Source organism: Gallinula chloropus (assembly GCF_964237585.1).
Source record: "Gallinula chloropus genome assembly, chromosome: 4".
NCBI lineage: Eukaryota > Metazoa > Chordata > Aves > Gruiformes > Rallidae > Gallinula > Gallinula chloropus.
Window position 1 is genome coordinate 32,325,308 of NC_140088.1, and position 26,209 is coordinate 32,351,516.

The 26,209-nt window shown below is 40.1% G+C and overlaps 1 protein-coding gene across 1 annotated transcript in view; it reads left to right on the plus strand.

Annotated features, from left to right (window-relative positions):
• Window positions 1–26,209, plus strand: part of MPPED2 (metallophosphoesterase domain containing 2) — a gene marked incomplete at both ends in the record, with an annotated part of 101,328 nt that overhangs the window by 17,125 nt on the left and 57,994 nt on the right. The window contains one exon of the mRNA XM_084263524.1: window positions 14,697–14,878. Within this exon, the coding sequence (XP_084119650.1) occupies window positions 14,697–14,878 (182 nt within the window). The remainder of the gene's footprint in view (window positions 1–14,696; window positions 14,879–26,209) is intronic.

The window sequence follows — 26,209 nt, forward strand, 5'->3', positions numbered from 1 at the left end:
AGAGAGAATGTGGCTTCCAAGGACTGATATTTTGACATGGTGAATGCCACTGATCAATAGGGAAGGGGTTGTCAGCTTCTTTAATTAGCTATTTTACAAGCAGTATACACCTGTGCTTGTTAAGTGACATTGTATTTGCCGTCATCTTGTAAGCTGTGCTGTAAGGGGTATGCAGCTATCAAACTGTAGTGCAGCAGGGTATTGTGTCGGTGAGGAACGGTCTTTGGGGAGATGGCAGTATTTCAGACAAAAAAACGTCGTTTGTGTGGGTGAGATGAGTAAAGCTCTTTGGAACTGCGTGATACTCGCTTCACCAGATAAGGATGATCATTATTTAAAAAATCTAAGATATTACTTGACAAGGAGGGAAATAGTCGTGATCCTTGTTACTGTAGGTAATACCAATGGAAAAAAAGCAAGTGCTAGAGATGAGTTCTCATGTAAAAGTAGTTGCTGCTGGAAAGCCTCTGAGCATGTTACCATGTAGTTTCTACTGCAGCCTGCACACAAAGCCATTCTTGAGGAGAAGTTGAGAAGGCAGATTGACCAGAGCCTCTTAATTCTAGGAGGAGCCAGTTCTGCCCATGAGAGGTATAGTTTAGTCTAGTCTCAAGCCTTCACAGTCTGCAGAAAATGAAGGAGCTCAGGATTTCATAAGCCAGTGCAAACCAGCAGAGTAGAATGAGGCGGACTAAGCAGTTGCAGAAGGGATTATCTGGAACAGACCAAAGCATCTTGCCAGTTTTGCCCTTCAGGGCACTGTTCGTTTTGAAACAGTCTGTAAGTCTGTTCTTGATTGCCAAGATGTTTGGAGGGAGGAAGGAGGAGAAAGGTTGCAGGAAATTAGTCACTTCAGTCAAAGAACTGAAAATCTTAACTGCTAATTTTGTTTAATATAGATGACTGTTAGGGTATTGATGTGAGCAAAGGAGTTTTGCTCAGCTCACATTCCTGTACCATTACAGTCACTGTGAACTCTGACTCTACTGACTTCAGCAAACACGAGCACAAGCCCTTTGTGCTGTCCAACTGGAAATTTCAGTGGCAATGCCAGAATGCAGAAATTTAAAGAAAACTCAAAAACAAATAGATCCAGATGTAAAGAAATGGTTAAGACAGCTGTTCCCAGGTTTACTTAGTGAATTAGCCTGTTTCCTTACTTAGAAAATACCCTAATAATGACAAGCATGTCAAAGGTGCTGGGATAGTTACTTTTACAGAATGTTTAGTAATTTTTTTTTCTGAAAACTCATAAAAACTTTTTGTTTTCCCCCTCTTAATTTGCAATTCCCCATAGCCTTGCAGAGCTGTTGGAGAATTCTGTCATAGTCTGTCCCTGGAAGGTACCTTTTTCTGCTCTGTAATGACAGGGAAAAGAACTGGTGTTTCATTTACATGCTGAGAAAAATACTGTGGATGGGCAGGTGTGTGCAATCTTACACATAATCAAAGACAAAATGGTTTTGTTTGGTAAAAAACCCAAACCCAACAACTAACAACCCACCCACCTTAGTATATCTGGCAGTGGGTGCACCCTGGTACTCCAGGAATTGATGTGTTTTGGATTTGTCAGTTTGACTCTGAATTTTCAAGTAGCTGAAGCTTTCCTTAAGTTCTTATTATCAGAATAGATATTAAAAGCATTTCAGTTTCTTTTCCTTTTAAGTACTAAGAGGACTATGAAGATGAAAACGAAGACTAAGTGTGTATCCATATAGGGAAACTTTTCCTACAGAAAAGGCTGTTCTGCACTGGTGCTCTGAAATTCCTCTTGGTGTGGCAACTCGTGTTCTCTAGGAAAAGTACTTAAGCTAAATCAGAACACAGGGCTGTGCCTAATAAATACGAATAGGGAGTCATATAAGAAAAAGTCACTGGGGAGTCATATGAGAAAAGCTGGGGTACTTTTAATTCACACAGCCTGTCTTAATTCAGAGTACCCTCCTCTTACTCTCAAGCTTGGAGAAACCAGGTGATAAATAAAAACTATGAAAAAGATTATTTTGCATAAAAATATGTGGGGTTGTTTTCTGCAGGGTTTTCTTAGTTTAGCTCGATGTTTTTTTAACTCGTGGTTTAGAGGATCTGAAGTATGATTTCTTTGACTTCAGCTTATTAGTGACAAGTTTGGTGGAATTCATCTTTGTGCATGAGGCCTTACATACCACTGACTTTGTGAGCTTAAACGTGTATACCGCTGACTGAGCTTAAACGTCGCGTTACTCAGTTCATGCCTTACCAGCACCTTCAGCAGCAGGATGAATTTCACCCAGCTTGGTTATTCCCATCTAAACGTGAAGTGATGGTTTCTATTCGTTCTGCTGCCGACAGGACGTTTCATAATTTCTACGCCGAATGCATTGGTGGCAGTAATGAAATTCCCTCTTTTGTTTTGAAGTGTAATCAGTGCGATTGCATTTGCATCGCTTGTGACTGCATCACGGAAGTGAAATTACATTGCCCGCATCTCATTTTGTATCGTAAAACGTTATGTGGTGCAGCTTGTTTTCCAGCCTTCCTGGAGCTTTTCAGGGCGATATCCTTTCTCTAAATTTCAAAGCTACAAAATGTTTGCTTTTTGTATTTGGCATAGAAATTACTTTCTGCGGTGCACTTACACATCTGCCACGTGAACCAAAATTTTGATGGTGTTCAGCATATGGATTTGGAAAGCAGCTAGTTTTAGGTCTTGTGTTCTGTTGCATATTAAGTGATTACTAAGTCAGTTTATATGATTAGCTGCAACCACCGAGTCACATGTGATGATACATTACTGCTGTTCACATGCAGAAGCTGCACATGGCGTGGTTTCAGTTTATTTGCCTTTGGAATTGATTTGTAGATAATATTGAAATCAGAATGATTCTGTTCTTCCCTCGTTTCCCCTGCCTTTGTTACTGGCATAGAAGTAGAAGGAAATGCATTTTTTAATGGAGTTTTCTAAAAGTATCCCTGAGGTAGTTTTCTATCTTGACTATAATTCATTTTTAGATTTATTTGATTTTTGGGGATACATATTTGGAAATAAATGGTTTAACACAGTAAGAATAATTGCTAACTGCAGAAGTCAGTAACAATTCTGATAAATATGAATGTCCCAGGTAGTCTCACTGAGGACTTTTTAAGCATTATTTTTTATGATAGAAATATAAGCAAAACAAAAGTGTTCCTAGATTACCTATAATGCTGTGCTTGCCCGCAAACCCTCTGCCTGTTAACTACATTATTGATAAAACCTCCTGTATATACAGCAGTGCTTCTCATAATACTGCCTAAATGTGATGTGTGTCAAATAAATGCCACAGACAAGTTATAGTGATGGTGCAGCAAAAATATTCCGTCCTGGGCTTTATCTGCAAGATCTTTAAAGTATTCTGCAAGAAGGCATCGGTGCTGAGTTCTGCAGCCTCTGGCATGTAGTACTCATTGGTTAAGAGAAGGTGTAGGAGACCACTGATTAATGAACAAGATTTGAAAAAGAAAATAAAAGGGGCAAAGTAAGTCAGAATGCATTGTGCGTTTCTCAGGAGTGTCTCCAGCTGAAGCTACAGTCGTGCAGTGTTCTGCTAGTGTAGCCATGAGATTTTATTTCTCTCCCTGTAGCTTTATCTACCAAGCTTTTTCTCCCTCAGACTAATGTTTGTATCTTGAAATATTGTGGAATGTATACTATTTGACCTGCGGTTTCCTTGTCATAAGTTGTTTAATACTGAAGAGAGAGAAAAGGAGGAGAAAGCTATCTGGTAAAATCTTTTTAGCTGGGAATGTATTTGGCACAATCTTTTACAAATAAAGGAACCTGCATTCAGTATCTGTGGTGCAGCCTGCTACAGCCCTCTCCAGTAGAGTCCAGTCACCAAGGAATTGCAGTGTTTTGTTGATTGAATCCAGTACTGTCTGCAACTGGGTTTCATGTTAGACGTGTGTGTCAGGGAGACAGTGGTAGCTGTAACGAAGACAATTGCACTAGAAGGGGAAAAGATAGATAATAAGTGCAGAATTCTCTCTGGTAGATGCCTTAATTCAACTTCTATGTTTCCGTGTCACCAGCAAAGCTACTGTAAAGGGTCGAGAGCATACCTAAAGCAGAACCTTGGTTTTGTTAATTTTTATCCCCTACTTCAAAGAAAATTGTCCTAAGTAAATCAGTATCTGTTTTTTTTATGCATCCCAAGACTGATTTGGATCTCTTGCCAGTCTAACCCTAGAATTCACGTAGAGCTTAAGATGACTGGTGTCAAAATCTGTGGCAGTGGATTTTCCAGGAGGATGGCAATACTGGGCCAGCTGTGTGGTGGTACAGCATGAAAGCTTACAGAATTTCAGTGAACCACCTTAAGGAACTGAACTTTTTGGTAACCTGGCTGCTGAGTAGGAACCTGTGTTTTGGTGTTGGTAGAAGGTAATTAATAATCTCCTCTATCTGTTGCTATTAGAAAGAAGGACTTAACTTTAGTTGGAGAGCTAAATTGCTGTCTTTTATCATCTTCCCCGCAGAAAGCTTCTTAAACCTTTAGAGCTAGAGGCTGAAACCTTTGACAAGGGCTAAAATAATTCACAGGCATGAGACTGAATGGCAAAAGGCCTTTTAAGACAGCGTAGCTATTACGAAGAGTTTTACTTAGTAGGAAAATAGTGTTAAATGCCCAGATTTTGATGGGAAGCATTTTATTACTGATACCTTCAAAAAGTCTGTTAGACCTTAGATGGGGTAGAGAATATACATCCCAGTGGAGACAGATCTTTGTGCTGGTTCATATCTGCAGGTGGATTTTGTAGGTAGCATACAGCGCTTGCCAGTTTACTGCCTTAAAATAGTATCTGATGCTACATGAATACTGGGAAATTTCTTTTTATTTGAGTTGTGTGTTCCGCTCTGTTTGTTCACCGACCTCCTACTAACATCAGTGACAATTTCATAGGCATGTTGATGGCTCTCTGTGCCCTTAGTAACTTAAAAATGGGAACTGGTGGTGTTTGCTCAGCACAAAATGGCCTTCCTCTAAACAGGTTTTTTGGAGTCCGTTTCATCAATCCCATGCAAGCCAAATCATGAGGCAGAACAGCAGATAGACTCAAGATTAGCACTCTGTTTAGGAGAGGGCTAACACTTTGCCTGCATGGAGGTTGAGTTGCATCTCATCCCTGGAGAGGGTGATGCCTTCAGGTCAGAAAGTAAAATGATTGAGCAGGGTAAGTGCAGAGTTTCTTACTTGTACTCTATACTTACCTTAAAGAACACCACTTGTATTTCCTGACTGAAAGTCACTGAAATTCTGAGTGGTTACTGTACTTTAGACCAAACAAATATTTGGGGAAAAAAAAGCCCTGAGCCACTGCCACATGTTTCTCAGCAAACACTAAGCTTGATCCTGTGGGTGTGTAAGCACTGAGTATTTGTTTCTGAAACATGAAGATTGGTTTTTAGATTTGGTAGTAAATTCTAAAAGATAACCAGTTCTCAGAATTTTGTGTGCCTTCAGTTGTTGTCTAATTGCTGAATTTATCATGTCCAAGAAAGAAAGTACTGAGTTGTGATGAATTTTGCACATTTTAGGACACTCCAGATTTCATTCATAATACAAATGGGCATCAAAAGTGGAGTATAAATACATACTTATAACCTTGTGATGGTAAGTCATCTTATTAGTTTTCTACATTTGTTCCTCTGATCGATATCATCCTAATTTCTGAGAAAGACAGCTTTTTTGATACGTAAAGTTAGAGATAAAACCAATTACATATAATCTATCCTGGAGATGGGCTTCACTTTGTTTTGGGATTGGTTGTTTGGGGTTTTTTTGCATTACAATTTTGAAGAAATTTGGTTACAGAGAAGGCTTTAGCCCTTGCTCCAGTGGTTTCCACACGAGAAGTAAACCTGTCCCGTTTTAGATGCATGCGTTTGAAGTAATTGGAGAGCTGCCACACATTAATTTAGCCTCACTCTTGGTGAGATACATAAATGTGTATTTTTCAGACCTTGCCCTTAAATTAAAATGGCATAAAAATTTGCTTCTCTTTGAGGTTTGGGCTGTCAGAGTATACTTTCTAAGCATATTGAGTTGGTGTTTTTACAGCTTGTAGTGTAAATAAAAATCTGCCTTTGGTATGGAGAGCTTATTGATCATCTTCCTAATAGGTGTGGTTTTATCAGCAAATGAGTCTTTCAGGGTAGGGGGAAGGCATAATTTATAGCAGTCTCCTAACAACAAAAGAATGTGGGGAAAAGTGCTTCTTAATGACTTTTAATTGAAACCATATGAGCATAAAAAAGGTAATTTTCTTTTTTATTTAAAGGAGAAACTTTTGCCTGGGCCTTAGAGTGATGCCTATACTGGTGTTGATACTGTTTTCAGACCTGTTTTGATTCTCTAGCCTTTAGAAAGCCACTTACACACAAACTTTGTTGACTAAAAGGAAATTTTGCCTGCAAAGCGATGATTAATAGAATTTTCAAAGCCGCTCAAGCAGTTCAGTTTCTGAATTCTTACTGATATCAAGGGAGGTTATGTACTTCAGAAATAAAAGATGAGATGACTGTTTGCTGCCAAAGAACCCTAGAAAAATCTGGGTTTTACCTCTTTTGGTTAATTCCAGATTCTGGTCAGTAATAAAACCAGAGTTTGGACTCTTAATTGTCTGAGGTTTATAGTGGGCTGCAAAGATGTATTATTATAAATTCCTTTTAAAGGAGGCTTTTCTAAGTTTGCCTGAATGATGACAGTGGATAATATAGGTCTTTTCTGTTTAATCTCATAAATCTCACTGGAAGTAAAACAACTCCAAAACCTGTAATAAAAAGATCCATCATTTCCCTGCAGCTATAATTGTTGGGAACGTTAGCAGTAAGCTGCTGAGTGGTGCATTGAATCCTCCTGTGGGTTTGTAAATGTAATTTATTTTTTTTTTCCACATTGCACAGAGACACAATTAATGCCACTTCTGAAATAAATATCAGACCTCTGTTTTACAGTTTCCAGAACTCTCAAGTTTTGATGGGTGACACATGTACATGGAGGTTTCCAGAAGAGGTGTGGTTTTCTAGCTGATGTGGGGTAGTCTGTTCATAGATACGTATGCTTGTATAAATAGCACCTACCAGTGAAGAGTGGTGAAAGGTATTTGCATCCTTTTCTTTTTAGTCAGGGAAGTATGCAGATGTTTTCTTGGTGTTTGACCGTATTGGAAGATGGAGTCAAGTTAACAAAAGGGCTAATATGTATGATTTAAACAATTAATGGGTGACAGCAGCCAACTAAAGCAATGCTGTATTTTGACATGCATTGTGTTTATTGAGAGGAAATGAGTATTTGGCTTTGTGTCATTCAGCATGTGTTGTATCACAAAATCGGCTCTGTATATGTGCATGTATATATTTTTCTGGCTGGAGATGTCTGGATATCTGTATGATACGCAGAATTTATGCTGTAAGGAATTGCAAACAGTCCATCTTTCATTGGAGGGTACAAAGCGATCAGATAACCTGCCCGTCCTCTTTATCAAAGATTTTGTAGTTTCCCTTGCAAGATCAGCAGATGAGTTATAAATACTGAGGAGTTAAACTGTATGCTAAACCGTTTTGCATAATAGTGCAGCTTCAATAATGTTTGAGACTCCAGTTCTTCGGCGTTTTTAAGTTGAAGTTACAAAGTGATGATACTTGACTGATGGGAGCTCTGTTGCAGTGTTCGCACAACACCTGGATTTTTCTCCACTTTGTTTACTGTTCTGTTGGCTCAGGAAAGCCATGGTAACCTGTGTGTCTGGCTTTACTCAGGGGTACTAGGATTTCTGAGGCAAGAAAATGAAAGGACAGGAAGAAATGGCCTCAAGTTGCACTAGGGAAGGTTTAGATTGGATTTTAGGAAAGATTTCTTTAACAAAAGGGTTGTTAATCATGGGAACAGTCCGACCAGGGAAGTGGTCAAGTCACCATCCTTGGAACTATTTAAAAGATGTGTAGATGTGGTGCTTAGGGACATGGTTAATGGTAGACTTGGCAGCACTGGGTTTATGGTTGGACTCAATGATCTTAAAGGTCTTTTCCCACCTAAATGATTCAGTGATTCTGTGAAATCTGTTGGGTGTGGGATTCTCCTTCACTCCCTCGCCCTTGTTCAGACGTGTACTTTGTTCTCCTTTTTATAAACTCCTCTCACTGGGCCATCTTCTTGTGGCATTTCATTTAGGATTGTGATCTATGGCTGCAAATGCTGATCATGTGCCATTGGCTCCAGTGCGTGCCCAGCAGTGGCCCTTTTGCTGGTGTTTCGTCATGGTGGTCAAGGGGATGCGCTTGTTCTGCCCGGCCGGCTGAGGGGTGTCGCAGATGGGTAGCACGTGTGGGATCTTCTAAGCTGCCTTAAAAATTTGGGGAACGGCACCCAGAGCAGGTGTGGCATGGAGAATTCTACTCCTTGTAGCTTTGGGGCAGTGAAGCAGCTCCAAAGATTTTGGGTAAGTTCTGATGAAGAACAGGGGCACTGTGTCTGCTCTGCAGTTAATGCTGGTGTTTTGGGTTTTAATCTGATTGTGTATGGAATTTTCAGTAGTGTATTGATGTTTGTGTCAGCCTGCTCAACTGAAAGACATGACACTGCTATGAGCCCAAGTTTTTAAATTCAGATGTAAAATTTTGAAACAAAAATGTAGACGTTTGCAGTTTGGTTTTGAATACAGTCCTTCTGGTGTGTGGCATTAAAAACTAGTTCTAAAATTGTGTAGTTGGCCTCATGGATTTTTTCTTTTTAAATTAGAACAATCACACACCTCTTACTTTCATTCCATTTCTTCCACATCTGCAGGGTGTACAGATGCATTTGATGCATTTTTCTTCAACTGAAAGACCCCTTGATATATTTTCACAAAAATAATTAAGCCATGGTTCTCACCTGGTTGCTCAATTCCAGGACTTGCGACTGTCTCAAGGAGAAGGAATAAAAAAACAGCGCCAAAATCACAATATAACAAGGCTGTGAAATTTGGTTACGCTAACAAATACTTGAAGCAGGGTGACGGGTTTTTCCAGAATTTCCCTTTAGTCTCTTCTCTTGAACTTCCCGTGCAAAAGGGAGCATGTGTGGAAGAAGAGGTATGAATTCAAAGGGAGAAAAATATGAATATGTAGAAAATACAGGGGTTTTGTTTTCCAGTTTCAATAATATTATCTTTTGTTGCCTTAGTTGAGGAAGGGGAACTAACAGCACTTAAACACAAGCATTTTAAAGTGTTTTTTGCAGAAAATGCTTGTATTTTAAACCTAGAATAAATCTATCAAACTAACTGGCTCTTTTGGTTTACAAATTTTGAGATTAAGAGTAGCAGGAGGACTATGACGATTTTGCAAGAGGAAGCTAAACTGTAAATAAATAAAACTGGTGACTGTACATAGGAAGTATGCGAGTAGGTGGGTTCTTTTTAAAGCTAGCAATATAGATGGGCTGCTAATATAGAATAGTTACTGTATTCCCAAAGTAGTAAGTGCAAAAACATGTAGAGATTTTATGTGGTATACAGGCTTCAGGTCTGTGCTTAAATTAGTCTATAATGAATACTAATTTAGGTGTCGTAAAAAGCAAACCCCCAAATTCAGTCACAGATACAACCCAGTGAAGAAATTACTAAGAGATGAAAAGACGGGATATAACGGGACAAAGTCTGGGGAGGACATGGATCCATGTGGAATGGGACTGTTCGTGCATCTGGTGAGCTGGAAAGGGTAAAATGATGTGGTCTTGTGTGCTGACCGCCGACTTACTCACCTGTAGCCATGCCGACAGAGACAGTTTTAAAAAAGTTGTGTACTGTAAGTGGTCTTAGTGCTGGTTTGAGTTGCTGGGTTCTGTATGGGGGTAGTGGGGGTGGGAAATATCTGTGCATCTGTGAATGTTTTGTTCAGCATAAGTGCTGCATTCATCAGAGTGATTTATTCCATGTTAGGAACTGGAAATTCTTCCTGACTTAATGTTTAAGATTTTTATTTAGTTTTCAGGGATGAATTGGTTTCTGGGGAATTGTGCTGTAAGAGGGGATTTGGGGTCTGCATAGCTCAAAACCCCAGGGAGCAGGGAAGTGAGAAGGCTGTGGGTTCAGCTCTGTAAGCATAGGCATTCCCTAGGACCAGCTAACCCAGGCAGAGTGCTCTATTTTCAGCATTCGAACTCACCCATGCAGAATTATCCTCTGGAATCAAAACTTTCTTTCTTTCAGAAAAAAATGGTGCCTGTGTCTTTTCTAAATTTTCTTTGAAAACGTGACCCCAGTGTAATTCTGCCTGCAGCTATGTCTCTTGGAGAGCTGCACTGCCCTTTCTGTCTCAGAGGTGCTTTTAATGCTGCTGATTTATAAGATGTCGTTATGAGTAACTGTGAGTTTGGGCCGAAATCCACAGCTAACGTGTCCGCTCTGTAGAGTGATGTCCTAAATCAAGCCCTTCCTCCCACCCCTCCCCATGCATGTGAGAGCCCCAGTGTTTTCCTCCTTCATCAGGTTCTGAATTTGGGTCTTGTACATCGCTGTCAAAATCCCCTTGATAATTTCTGTATGGCTGATTGTTGTTTAATTGCTTAGCCTCTGCTTTTAAAACATAATGATGGTATGAAAAAATTTGCCACCTGAAGGATGAGGACAGGTTACAACTCCCAGTTCTTTGCAGTCCCTGGAAGCAGCATGGGGTGCACAGCCAGTGGTGCAAGGGGCAGCACTTGGCTTGCTTACTTACGTGGCCCTGCTGCCTTGGAAGTGCCATGGTAACCGTGGTTTTGGAGAAGGATGACGATCAGAGATAGCTGAGCAAGCCAGATTGGAGCCTGTTATGTTGTCACTTAATTCAGCTGCAGCAATGTGTGAGGATCTCTGAATTTGAGGTTTGTACCTGAGGGACTCTTACTCTGACTGAGAACAGCTGATGGTAAGGGCACTTTAATAAAGCCAAGTAATTATCTGATAAACAAGGTCCTTATAGAAGTGTATGAAAATTACATTGTCCCTTCTGCTTCCTAAACCCTTGTCATAAATGCATTAAATGTGACAGATCTTACATTACTGTCATGATCTTAGAAAGCAGTCATTGCTCACCTGCCTTATGGGATTTCATCCCAGGTCTTACACAGACTTGTGAAAAAACACCCAAGTACATGATTTTCTAAGGCATACAGTATCTTAGATGCCCAAATTAATTTACAAGCTTAAGACTAAAAAAATACTCCTTTGTTTTGATACTTCAATATTTTGTTGGTTGGTTTGTATCTCCTGATTGCTGTATTAATCCTAACGTGTGAAGTTTGATTGTTCTGCAGTAATTTTTACTGCATCTTTTCATGACTGTGTTTTTCTGAATGCAATGCTAAAATAATCTGTCAGGAGTTTCAGTTTGCCAGCTCAAGAATACTGAAAAAAATCAAGGATCGGTGGTGATGGAGAATGTCAGATTTAGCTGGATGCACTGTGTTTGGAGCAAACGGTGAGGAGTACGTTGGATTTCTCAGGCACGTGCTCTGATTCAGCAGAAGCTGGTAGTAGTGGGACTGAAATAATTATTTTGTCTCCTGCTGAGTAGCAGTGAGGGTCAAATGCATAGCTGTTATGGAGCTTTTAGAAATGCCAGTCTGTGTGGACCCCGGTGTTGGGCTGTGAGCTGAGCAGACCACCCAGAGAATGGTGATGTGCAGAGCCCAGGTAGAAGCCTGCTAGCGAGCAGTGCATCACCAAAAGGTGTTGAAAGGGTAGCACCTCACCTACTGCCATAGGTGACCTCACAAGTTGAGAGGCCAATCCTCTTGTGATGTAGTGAAAAAGAAAGATCTTGCATTGCTGTTTGCTATATCATAACTATGGATGGAAAGAAAACTTGAGCTTTTAGGACTGGCAACATCACCCCTTTTGTTAAGTTTTTACTGAAGGACTATTTTGAGTAAGATAAACTGATGGGCTGAACACAATAACCTTTAGTATTTTGCTTTCAAATAATTAGAGAAGAAATTAAGCTAAGATGTAGGAAAAAAGGTTAATTGGCAACATCTTAGCGTTTGTAAAGAGGAGAAAGAAGTGTCAGGAACTTAATGAATTTTGATTATAGAATTTTCTGTAAGTCAGTCATGGCATGAATAGAAAAAAATCTGTAACCAGATTTTGGTGTCACACTGTAATAGGGACTGCCTGAAGCAAAACAGGGTTGATGTAGAAAGAAACTGCAGAGAATAGCAAAAGCATAGCTGCTGTGTGTGAACGGCATCGGACTACACCGGGCAGGCACCGCTGGTCATAGCTCAGGCAGAGACTGAGCAAGGCATGCGGTACTGATGAAAGTTGGTGTTTGTTTTTTGTGTCATCTGGAGTAAACATACTTGGAGGTGTGGAAATGTTGATTCAGAAACTCCTGTTTTTAATCAGTGATGTGTTTTGAGGAAGTTTCAACTTCCATAGTTGGGAGGAAGACATCAGATAGAAAAGTGCTATGGCCTGTAATTATGGTTGTGCCCAGCTTGCCAATGTGATTTCAATGGGTAAATGAGTTCTACTCTGTAATAATAACCTTATTAGTTTCTAGCTCTTGCAGAGAAGAGTAATTCATTGGTTGTCAGAGTTCAGATATTTGCAGTGGGTTTCTGTCGTCGTAACCAGTTGTATGGCTCAACTAATTGTACCTGGTGCTTTGCATGGAACAGGAGGTGCAATACCAAGAAGAAAAAAAACTTCTCTCCAGTCCACCCTGCAGGAAAACCTGTCTTTAAGAGAAAGACCATACTAAATCAAACATCTTCTTAGGTGATGAATTTTTCCTGAATTTTGCAAATTAATTCAGTGGAACATGTCAAGCAAGTACGGTACTTACAATGATTATAGCTTGATTTGAAATATTTACTTGTGATATCTACAAAAGTGCAGTCTAACAAACAATATCCCCCCCATATGCTAAAATTATAGGTGTTAGTAAACAGGCTGCCAAATCTAAAATAGACTCACTAAAATCCTGTTAGTGCGTTCATGTGGACGTTTTTCCGTTGGAGACCAGTACATGTTCATACTGAATTTGATTTCTCCCCAGCTTAGAGATGTGAATTCCTGAGAACTGAATTGCTTCCTGAAGTGTTGGTCTTTCTCACCCATATAGGGGGCCAAAGTTAAGACACTGGTGGAAGTTTTAACAAAGTTCAGTGTATAATAAATACCAAATACAAAGTTACTTACTAAAAAAAGTAAATAAAGTTTAGTGAATAAAGTCTGCATTTTCTTAGGATTTGTGCTTTGTTTTCTATTACTGATGATACAATCTCAGCTGTGAGTTTTCAGGAAAAAAAAGATTCACGGGGATGTGCACTAGTTACTTGTTTTGCTTCTCCTTTCGTGTGGAGAGAAAAAACAATAAAACCTGTTTACTTTTCAATTTGTTTTCAGGCACTGATTTTTTAATGTCTTTTGTGACAGTTTGTTCCATTGAGTCTTAGAACAGCATTATTTTGGGTGCTTAAAAGTGCTGAGAGCTTGGTTTCACTGCACTGCTCTGATGATTGGAGATGTAAGCAGACCATTATTCTGGCATAGCTCCTACATACCTCAAAATTTCTAGCTGAAGCTAAGCTCTAGCCATGGTTGGTGGCACATCAGTGGAATGGATTGAAGTTGAGTTTGGATGGGATTTTCTGTCGTGTTAATCCAGACACCGTGCTATTAAAATGTTGATTTACAGTGTGGTACTCTGGGCTATGTCAGAGGAGTTAAGTCAGCCAAACTATGGTAACTCTGTAGAGAAATAATTACTATTTCAAAGTAGGCAATGTGTTTCCTTGTGTATTCTAAGTTACTGTGTTGCTAATTGGAACTTTTAACCACTAAATATGCATAAAGAACTTTTCTTCCCTCTTATTTTTCTCTCCGTTTTGCTTAAATTTATTAAAATAACTTTGGCCAACCCAACAAAAACCCCCACTTAATGTGAGCCAGCATATAATTTTGGTTTTAACATACATAGCTTGCAAATAGCCAATTGAACAAAAACTTTAACATTGTTGTCTGTAGATAAAAGAGTGTTTTATCTATGGTTGCTTTGTGCTCTACCACATCAGTTCCTGACTTTACAGGTTTTGGGAAGATGAGGTCAGGATTTGGTATCAGGGCAAAAAGGTGTCATGAAACTCAGTTTTGCTATTTCCAGGCTTCATCAGTGCAGTCCTGAATGTGTCTGACGATGTGTAAGCAAATATTCCTGCTGGAATATGTAGGAGTGCCTTTGCCCATGGAAAACATTAGATGGTGAGCTGCTCAGCTCCAGTGAGACCCTGCTGCTGGCCCACCTGTGAGACCTGTTACTTAACTGCCCATGCACCTGTCCATGGATAAGGCAGGTGACAGAAAAAAATAGATCCGTATTCAAAATCTCCAATCCATTTTCTCCAATGTTTAATAATCAACTTCAGTATCGGAAACTGGCCACATCCTGTGTGGTTTTTTTATCTCCTTGCCATTCCAGGTAAGTATTTGAGAAGCGCTGTGGTCCCTCCCGGCTATTGGGCGGTGTTGCATTACAGAGTCATTTCATTCAGCGTGGTGTGTAAATGGATGTGTGTGTGTGTGTGTGTGTGTGTGTGTGTGTGCGCGCGTGCTATATAGAGACAGATCTGTGTTGATATCTGAAATAATAGATGTGAGGGTTTTAACCTTGTAACTGTTACGAGATCTTTATGTGTCTACTTTAGGGTCGACCCTATCCCATATGACACTCCAAAACCAGCGGGCCACACGCGATTTGTCTGCGTCTCAGACACACACTCCAGAACAGATGGCATCCAGATGCCTTATGGGGACATCCTTCTCCACACGGGCGATTTCACCGAACTGGGACTGCCCTCAGAGGTTAAGAAGTTTAATGACTGGTTAGGTAAGGAATTACTGCGTTTTGGTGACCCCAATTAACCTCTCCTGTCCAAGTGTCAGTCATTGCCTCCTAATTGAATTAGAGCACTTGAAAATCCGCCCCCCACCCTTGCTTTACTTGTCTTCGTGTGATGTGCTGTTTCTAGCCTCAATATGATTCTGTTATTTAAGACAAATTTAGAGACTTTGCTGTATTTCTGCATTAACCTTGGGGGGGACAAAATTCTGTCATTCGACTGTAAGAACTGTTTTGCCTCCTGTGTGCGCCAAGGGGGTGCTGGCACCACATACGAATGCATCCAGCATCCACTTTGTTGATGCTGTGGGGTTTTGTATCCGCAGCAGAAACTGTTGCCCACTGTATTTTGGGTTTACCATAATTGAAAGCAGTGCTGAAAGCTACAAGATGGTTGGAAATGAGGAAAGTTCTTCCAGCAACACAGGATAGCAAAACGAATAATACTGTTGAGAAGAGGAGATTTTTTTGGGAGTGGTATTCACATGATGGTCCCTTTGAGGCACAACTCTAACTTTGAGTTAGAGCATTTTAACTTTGAAGGCAGACACTTGGTGCCTTTTTCGTAGAACTCCTGTCATATTGACTGTATTTGATAGCAGTACCTTGATAGTGTTTTGCTGCAGTTGAGGGCAAGCAAGTTGAAACAGCCGAAAACCGGTACGAAGGAGGAGAACTTGTGCAGGATGCTCTGGATATAAATGCCACTGGAAGGCTGGCTGTGTACTGCCGTGTCACCAGTTGCACTGAAAATACTTGGAGGTGAAGGTGACTCGAGCAGATAATATTCAGGAAATGTTAGATTTAATTTACAGTGTTATTGAAAAACTTAAGGGGAGCATTGCCCTGTCATCATGTTTTACCTCCATCACTGCATGCTCTTTGCCTACTATATGATGGCCACATCTCTACATGCCTTTAATAGCATTGTATTCCATTGGAATTCCTTGACTGACCCTTCAAGAGAAAAGTGCGGAACATTTGGGTTTACAAAAGGAATTTTTGAATAAAAGAGTTTCCACGTTCTCTGTCTTTGCACCCTCCTTTGCATTTTCTCCACACTGTTCTTTTTATCTTCTTCCTGACCTCCTCTGATTTCCATAGTCTGGTTTTAAAGAACGTTTTTCCTTCTTTTTATTATTGGTTTTTATTATTGTGGAATTGGGGCTTCCAGATACTGCCATGTTACTGTGATTTACTTTTATTGTTCTTGTTTCTAGAAAGCTGTACTTTATTTTATGGTCTTGAAGCAATCATTTTTCTAGGAATGTCATTGCAGGATCAGGAAAGAAGTGGTGTGAGATGTAGGTGGATGTGTACATAGGTTGAGGGAAGAAATGCTGTAGCAGTCATCTTCCACAGCTTTTCTATGTTCTTTGCGATAACCTGTAAGTGCTGGTGTTGTGAAGGCGGAGGAACAAGCATCGTAAGGGCGGTGGAGGCTGCATAGCTTCACGTGGAGTGATCAGCGTGGTTGTGGTCCTGCTGAGCATTGATCCTCATATCGAAGCTAGGCAGCACTGCTGTACACTGAGGTTCGGTTTTTACACATACCAGTCAGCTCGAGGAACAGAATCGGTTTCTGAAGAGCACAGACCTCCAAAGTCTACTCTAAAAGCAGCATCTGGTTACCAGAGTTCCTCTTTGGACCTTGGGTCATTTCACAAGTACAGTTTTGATACAGCCAGAGCCTGTGTCTAGTAGCGTTGGAAAATGCTAACTCAGCCCTGCTGCAAGCCAAAACAAGTAAGCTCCTAGAGCGTGTTCATCCTTTGGTAGGGATGCATTGGCAGCCACTTGGCATTCCTGGCATTTAATGGGTATTTTGTGATGATGTTACTTTATGACATAGGCCCTTGGTTTAACACTTGCAAAGAAAGAATTACAGCACTTTGAATAAAACTTGTTCCAGCAGAAACTATTTTACCATGGGGCTTTCTTAGCATGTATATTGTCCCTATAGGAGTCAGTAGGATACTTCCCTGAGAAAGCAGGCTTTGCACTCTGGCAGCCAGTATCATTGGAACAGGGAGCTCTGTCTATGTAAGGCTCAGGCTTTCATTATTTCAGGTGTAGAGAAAACTTCTCTGGGTTCTGTGTATTTGTTTGTGTTTACATGCACAGAGCCCACTTGCATTTTCATATATATGACAATGCTATCCTCTCCTCTGGAATCAAAATGAAGTCAGGCATGCCCTTTTGCCACTTTATTTCAGGCTGCTGTCTGCAAAATGTGAGCAATCAGATTTTACTATTTACTGTGTATATTAGAAGGTTAATACCTTCAAGGTTGGGAGGTGATGACGTGTAATAGTTTACAAAATTACATACCTGTGTCGGGCAGGAACAAACAGGATTCCTTCTTCCTCTGCCATAGAGTGGGAGGCATCTTCTTTCCTCATAGTTGGTAGGAGCCTTATTCCAAAGCAGAGCACCGAGGACTCCCATCAAATGCAGCGCTGCCCTTACAGGAAGGGGTTTTCATGTCTTCTGTGTGCATGGTTTCCTCCACTGGCAGTTGTGTTGTAAAGCAGTAACGCAGACAAGGCATCCCTGTCATTTATACCTGGAGGGGGAGAAGTGAGATCAAAGCTAGGCTTCATCCTGCAGCTTCTTTTACCTGATCTGTGGTAACAGAACTGGCCTGCATCTCCACTAGCAATATCTAATGGGTTAACTGGGGCACAATAGCTGTCTATAATTTTCTGGGTAGTAAAGCCAAATGAAAAGTTAAAACGGGATTATTCTGACCCCCTGCCTGGCTTGTACTTCACCGGGTTTTAAGTATGGCAGAGATACACAGGACTGAGAACACATAAAACCTTGCAATTTTTCATTTTGTGAGCCTTTCATCCCTTCACGTCTCTGGGTATATCAGCTGAGCAAAATGTTCAGCATCTTACCCATCTATTTCACTAATATTCATCCTTTTTCCTTGTCTCTGTACCCAAATCACAGAATGTGCTTTCCACAACCCCTTTCCTGTTCCTCCTACCTCTCAGCCCTTCTTGCAACTTCTACTCATCTTTTTTCCCTTTGGCTGATAAATTTTCATTATTGGTTTTGCATGAAAGTCGTCTGGGCTTATACATTGAGTAACCTCTGTGGTCACTTAGTGATTACATACACTGGCTGAGGTAATTTATTCACTTTGTTTTGGTGTGAACACGTCCCTTGGGTCTTGTAACTGCTGTAATCACTTGACCTTAGTGACTGTTAAATGCTTTAAACACAGTTATTTTAAATTTATAATTGTTTTCATTAAAAATCTCTTATGGTAACTTAACTGACCTTGCAGTAAACATGGCATTACGCGCTGTGGAAGAATTAAGATGTTCTTCCATGCCCAGTATATTTCTTACTGAATGTTTCAGCATACTATTATTATCACTGTTCATATTTTTCCCATCCTTTCTCATTCAGTCATATATGGGAAATGAAAAACAGGAATATTTAATTATAGCTCTGTCTTCATAGTGCGATATTTCCTTTCCTGCATGATGGGAAGTGATTGAATAACTCGTAAGAAATGAAGAGGAAGCAAAGATAAATTCAGGCAGATAGATCTTTAATGAGTGACGATATGTTTATTGTGCTCAATTAGAATGGGCCTGATTGTGCATATCCTTACTTGTATGAATAATTTGCATCTGATTTAGTAATTTTTCTCAAATAGCCAGTTTTGTTCATTTTTGTCTAGTGGTTATCTCTTACTGTGCTCTTTTTCTTTGTTTCTTATTTTTTGTTTCTTTGTTGTTTTTTTTTTTTTCCCCTGCAAGTTTTCCAATAGGCATCTTACTGGACAAACTAGGCAAAATTCTGCAGTGATAGATAGGAATAAATCCAGTAGGTGACATAACAGCTGGTTAATGTCTGTGGAACTGAGAGTAGAGTGCGGTGAGGGTTTTCACGAGTTGTTCTGGAAATTAGGGACTTGACTGGTTCATGATGCGTTTTTATTTTATGTCTTGCTTTTGTTTTGAATGCATTTTTCTTAGCATTTCTGTGGGATAATGACTTGAGGAACATTGTGAATGGATTCGTGGCCAAACACATATGGGTTTTACTGGAACAACTAATTTTTTACCTGTAATATATCCTCTACTTCAGTATAAATGTTGCCAATAGAGCTAAAATAAATATTCAGCTTTTTTTCTTTTCTGTGATGTAGTTTCTCCATCGTATTACTTAAAGTGAGAATTCAAGAGGAATTATGCTATTTTAACATGGAGGTTTTCCTGTTACCCTCTGCATATATGGATGTGGTCCTCAGAAACGTATTGTCATTTCTTCTAAAGTTCATTTATGTATAAATGTGTAGTTATTGAAAACAGCAGCTTAAGAATTGCTGGCAATTACATGGAATACATGACAACATGGAAAGAGCACTTGGAAATACGGTTTTGCGCTTGGTGGTATGGAGAGATGCTTGGTCCCAGTTTACACTTAGATTTCAGCATTAGTGCTGTGGAAACTTGAAATTATATCCAAAACTGCAAGCCAGATGCCTGCTCAAATAATGTTTGATCTTGAAGATAGTACAATTTAATCTGAAAAAAAAAAACAACCCTGTAACAAAATAGTGTATACTGAGATCAAGCTCTTATCGCTGTTTAAAAATTCAGGGTCACATTCCTCTTGTGCTCTTTCTCAGTCTCTGACTCAGTTATTCACTCATTTTATCTAGGCTTCATCTCCTCTGCAGGCGTATTTCATTTAGGGGTTTGTGTGCATGTGTTCCTTTTGCTAATGTGCGCTGCAAACAGTTTCACTGTGACAAGGTGTTTGCTCTTGAGAACTTTCACTCCTTAAAAGTGTATTTCTGATGTGAGTTCTTTTAGCATCTGACATGATACTTCTTTATGAAAATAAATGAATAAGCTCTAAATTTCTCCAAATTCAGAGGGATACTGTCTTAAAGTATATTCTGAACTAATTTAAAGCCAGAAGGAAGCTTATGAATATTTTAAAGTAAAATTATGGCAATAAAACAAAATCTCTTCCTATTTTTATAAATTGATTTATTTATGCTTTGTGCTTTTACCATCTGGAGCATATTTTGAACCCTCTATTGCTTTTCTTGTTATAGCTAGAATGAATAACTGACTAAACATAAAATAACATTGTGATGAACAAAACTCAGTGCTTGGAAAAAAAATGCATTCATTGCAAGTGAAAGAAAATGCTGAGGTAGCTTTAATCCTGTAAGTGTGTGTGAGTCTTGCACAGCTGTTCTGGGAGAGAGGGAAGCAACTCCCTGGAAAATCTATTAGTCTAATTTTGAGAACGGCTATGTTTAATGTGAGCGGCTCTGATGAGGAGGCTTCAGATGCTGGAATGGGACACACTTACCTAAAAAGAGATTGAGCTGGCTGCTGAAGGCAGTTGGCTCTTCTCTTGGTGGTGGCATCCTGCTGTTGCTCGGGTCCTGGAGACTTGTGCCTGATTTGCAGGATGCAGACCATGCTGGCTGACTGCTTCAGAGATGCTCTGAACTGGAGAATAATGGAGACCTGACGGTGCCCTGGCGAGCCTGTACGGACAGTTCTGGTGTGTCTGCTTGCTTACTAATTCCCATTGCTAACAGGTGCTGGGCATTACCAGTTTGGAACATGTTGCTGCCATTTCTTTAAAAAGCTTCCACGTGCTACACAATGAAGTCAAGAGTCGTCTTCAAGGTTTTTTTTTGTTCAGGGTGTTCGTTGGGCTGCTTTTCCTTATTTAGTTCTCTCTGGGATATGAATCTCACTCTGTCTTAATGGTAAAGTTCTAAAAAAACTTCTTCCAAGGTTATTTAGATTTTATTACAGAATATTTCCTTTGCTTTTCTTCTAACTTGAACTGTGTTTAATGTCACTATTAAATTCTCATTTGTACTTAGTTTTAAATTCCCATATGGCTTGACTAAATTAATCACCAGTGCTCAGCTTTTATTTGCATACACTTTTAAAAGATATATTAATACAAAATTTTTTTTTTCTCTTCTCAGAGGAATAAAAAGTAATTTGAATTTTGCATTTTATTGTATTTATAAAATAGAGGGAAAATACAGCCATGTGGATTTTTGGTACTAAGCAAACAACATCTTCCTGCTGTAGCAGTCTACAGTGAAATATGAAAACAAAATGGGGAAAAGTACAAAAATCTGCTTTTGTACTGTGGTTATTATAGCAGCATATTCAGATTTATCCTCTGCTTCGAGTCAGATGCTTTGTGGAAAACAGACCCCTTGCAGTATAACTTCAAAGGTAAAAAAGAACGAATTGTATAAAAATGAGGGTCAAGGAAATAAAATTTCCACTGACTAAAGTGAAATTTGTGCATGAGGAGCAGTGTAAGTTTATTTCTACCTGATCAGTTGTTTCTTGTTACTCCTGGCAACTTTTCCTCAAGGGATTCAACAAGAAAGTTTTTACTCTCTGTTAATGGTGTACAGAGAAACCTGGAGATTCTTCCCTAAACTCTAGTGGGTAACTTACTAGAGATGCAACCTAACATACTCTATCCAAGTTGTGCTCTGCCTGCCCTGATCAGTCAAACCAAACAGTAAGGTGTTACTTGACAGCCATTAGAAAACTTGGCTCAGGTGAAATGTGCTTTCAAAGAGAATGATGTTCTTCTGGATGGAGTGGCTCTTTATATGTTTAAACCTTGCATTCATTTGGTAATGTTGAATGGAAGAAAGGAGCCAGGGAGCACTGGAAAGTCTTGCACAATTCTTGGACAAGACTTTCAATCACAATAATTGCTCAGTCATTTCTTGGATCAGGTTTCAAATAACAAACCATAACCAAAACAAATTTATAAAATAACCAAAATAATTCTTCCTTTCAATTCCCTCTTTCCCGCAAATCCACTTTAAAATAGAATAAAGATTTATGGTTGTTGTATTGACCAGGCATGAAGCTTGTAATGCCACCCAAATAGAAAGTTTTATAGACATTGTCATCAAATTCTTCTTCCAGCATTGCTGCTGCAGCCATGTATCATAATACAAGAGTGATTTCAGTGGAAAGCAGGCAAAGTATGTTGTCTTTGTATGCCATCAATTTATTTTTGCCACTTAAAACTGAAATACTGCATCAAAAATACAAAGTCCAAAAGCACCTCTACTGAATTTTTATCTCTTGCACACCATTTTAATGATGTCTAATTAAAATAAGAAGTCATTCTGTTAGTAGAACATCACATACCCGCTTAGAAAGAACAATGGTTTCAGGGTGGAGGAGTTGCTTTGAGCAGGGAGAGGTTGGAGCGGGGAGGAGAGAGCACTGCAGATTTCAGTACAATGTGTAGTGTTCAAAGAAATTTTATTTCATCATAAAGATTAGCAGGCTGTGTAATTCAATTTAAAGCTGGTTGGCAGTGTCCTGTCTATTACAAAGCTTTTTTTTTTCTTTTTTCTTTTTAAATCATCACTGTTGTTGTTAATGTTGTATGTGACTACAGAACCTAACAGACAGCCAGAATGATCTTGAGGTTTTGTGCTTCCCGCCCCCTTTTATCTTTTCGGTTCTGCATGTGAGGAAGCATGTGAGATTACCTTAAACTGAGCTACCAAGCAGTATTTCAGGGAAAGTCTTTCCTGCGTTTCTTCTTTGGCTTGTTTTGAAATGATATTGTTTTTCTTCAAGGCCAGACAGCGAGAGTGAAGATCTGCTAAAAATCTCAGACTGGGGGGGGGGGCGTTGAGTCAAGCTTAAAAATCAAATGTTAGTGTTTATCCCCCCTGTTGTGGACATTGCTATGCTGCAGTTTATGTTAATGCAAGATCGGCAGACCTTTGTCGTACAGTAATTGCCTATAGTAGGGGGTTAATAAACGTTCCAAGAATTACTGACTTCTTTTTTTGTTAAAGAGAACTAGATCGTTGCCGCTTGCTGGCTGTAACCAGCCTGCGCAGCTTGTTAATTAACCCTGTTGTTGCAGCGGCCTGAACCTGGGTATTTGGGCGTGGAAAATCCTGTGTGTTTTTTGTGTGTCAGGGGCGAGGTGTCTTGGCACAAAAGGGCTGCGAAAGAAAGACCTGTGCAGCTCCACCTCTTCTACTCATCCCTTTCATGCCTGTTAGAAGAGCTGGAAATCTTTTTTGACTCTGTTTAGGGAGTCTGCTGATTTCAGAGGATGGGTGCTCTATTCATGGACAATCTGGTACCACTGGAGAAGAAAAGAGACCCCCTTTTCCCAGAGCTACAGGAATTTGTGTAATCTTTGTCCTGCTTTGTGATCCTGAGGAGGACAGCGTGAGTAAGGGTGCTCACTCCATAGGGTAGCTACAGGACCCACAGGGGGAGAGTCTTTTCTCGGTAACCCTGACACAAGGCTGGACTCACTCTGCTGCCATGTGCTGTGGCACTGGGCCGGTCTTGGCATTGAGAAAGGCATGGATCAGCTCGTGGTGGCCCTTCCACAGCTTCAGGAGCTGAGTTTCTCAAGGCATGAGATGGCTTGGAGGCTGAGGTCACTTCAGTGCCTCACTTCACGGAGCTGTTCTGGTCTCTCTGTTCTCATCCTGCACCCCAGCTGTGAGGTGACAGTTACCAAACCCTCGCTTACTATTGATGGTACATTTAGTAGAGAAGGAACAAAGCAGCACGACAGGGGACAGCACTGTAAGGAGAGAGCCAAAGAGATGCGAAGGGAACACAGGAGAGAACAAAATAACATCCCACTGAGGGGGGGATGGAGGCTACAAAGAAGAGGGAGATTCACCTGTTTTTTCCAGAGCTCCATTTCTTCTCAAGTTAACCAAATTAAGAAATGAAAACTCAGGACCACTCTGTACTTTGAATTTCCTGTGACTGTCAATAAGTGAACTTTAAAGACCTTGGAATTACGTACACCTTTTCTAATGAACCAGAATCTTTAATACTACAGGCCAGGCTGGGTGGGTATCAGAGTGTAGTAACTCCTTTTCTCCTGAATGTTGCCCCTTTTTTTTTTTTCCCTTTTTTAATGTGACCAGCCACAGAAACACAGACTATTTTACTCTAAAACAGAGCTGCAAATAGCAGAAATTACTGACATTTCCTTACTTGTAGCTGTGCTGTTCTCTCCATTACTTTGAAGGCTCCTCACTCCTGAAGCAGCGTTTGGTGTTTGCCCTCGCTACTGAGAGATGGGCAGAAAAGCTGGAGGGGTAACTGTGACGTTTCCTGCATTTCCTCGCAGGTGTCTCCTGGGCATTGTAGGGAAATTGTTTCTTTCTGCTCTCCTCTGTCCCCACTGCAAGCTTCATTGGTCACTGGGAATAAAATAAAGTGGCTCCAACAATATCCCTGGCCCTGAGAATAAAGGTCCGAGGCTAACATCCCCTCACAAAACCTCTGGCGATTTAATGCCCAGGCTAGCACTGGTTGGGCTGTAGGGAAAAGCCTGTTTGCAGCCTCCTGGATGTAAATTATAATCCCGAGCCATTAGCTGGAGTGTGAAAGGCGCGGAGGGATCGCTGGAGCAGGGATGGCTGAGGGGGTGCCCTGCTGCGGCAGTCGCTTGCCTGCCTCGGGGACCAGGAAGGCAGAGTTGCTGCTCTGATGACTGACAGCTCTGGCTATCTGTGTTAAAATGGGTCCTGGCATTTGAGTGAGTTACTGGAGAGGATGTATGTACAGTTATAGTGGAAGCAATATAGCCATTCATAAACAAATGCTTCCGTGAAGCCAGCTGTAAAAACAATGATGCTTGCCTTTGAGGTGAAAGGGCAAAACCTTAGCAGAAAGGAGTATAAATAAGAAATAAATTGTTACCTTTGTGCAAGTGACTGAAATAGCTGCTTAGAGCTTTGTCTTAATGACCCTCTCTGATTAACTATAGCTGACGCTTTATTCAGCGAAACTGAAGGTCTGCTGATAGTGCCATTTTATGACAGTATTTTCATTCTTCCACATCCCCCACACCCCTCCCCAAGTCTAGAGATGGTGGCTAAAATGAGTCCATCGAGAGACCCTACTTTGCAGAAAGCGCACTAGGTGTTGCATGCCCCAACAGTTAACGATAGCATTTAATTACAGAGAAATACTTACTCATGTGCCACAATCCTTGGCATACACAGAAGGAAAGTACAAGTGACTTATCATACAGATTTTGTAGCATGTTGTCAAAATGCTACTGTAAATTCAAATGCACAGATACAGGTAATATAAATCTCACATAGACATTTAACTTAAGTCAAAAACATTTCACTACCTTCATAGGTGCTTACTCTTAATAAGGGACAGATGGCTGCAGCAGAGAGCCAGTATAGTAACAAGGATAGGAAAATTTCAAGTTTCACCTGAATTCTGTCACAAATCACACAAATTCTTTATGTTGCAGAATGGAGTTTATCTTAGATACACTGTTTTTTTGTTCATCTGTTTTGTCCTTCCTTCTTTGGAAGAACAGCTAAGAGAGATTTCAGTACATAGGTTTGTCCACTGAAATTCAATGAGCTGTACTTCTGTTATGAGGTCTGGGGATGCTGTAATATGAATAATCTGGTAATTGAAAGTCTGCAAAGGAGAAGAGAGGAAGTGGCAAGAAATAGTAGCAGGGGTGAGATTTGGAACTTGGAAAACCCTGGCACCAATTTTTGTAGTTACCACTCTAGACCTTTATCAGGCTTTTAATGTGTCGTTTTTTTCCTCCTTTTTTCTTTCAGTGTTTGGGATTACTGTGATTACTGTGTGTGCTTAAACTGGCAAGGAGGGTGTCTGAGGTTATGTGCCATTCTGCTCTGGCAATTCTAGGTGGCTAGAAAAAAAACAACCTTGCATAAGCGGAATTCAGTTCCTTGTAATAACACGATACAGCTGGAGTGATTCAGTTGTCTCCTTTAGTAGCTAAGAAACCTCTCTGTGGTCTGGATTATTAAAAGGAATTTCCTTACAGGGCTCAGGAGATTCCTGATATCCAAGTTCATCTTGAAAGACTATAATGGAATGTTTAGGTTTATTTAGAATAGTAAATTTAAATGTGAGATTCAAACAATAATAAAGGAGGTTCATAAAGACATGCCTGAATGTTTTTAGTTGACTGTAATTTCTGTTTGTGTTCTCTGTGTACCTCCTCTTTGATTTTTATCCTGTGTAAAAATTTCAGGAAAGGACTGTGGAGGTAGTTCTGAAATTCCGTACCTAGTGCTGTCAGATGGATGTCAGTCTGCTTCTAGAAACTGAGTTTAGTTCAGGTTTCAAATTTCTCCTCTCCTGTCTTACAAAAGGGAGGAAAAAATCCTAATAAACATAAGCATCACCATCCAAAAATACATTTTAAAACACCTGTGAAAATTAAACTTGCTTATTATACTTAAACGTTTACCAGTAAAAGCACAAAGCGTGA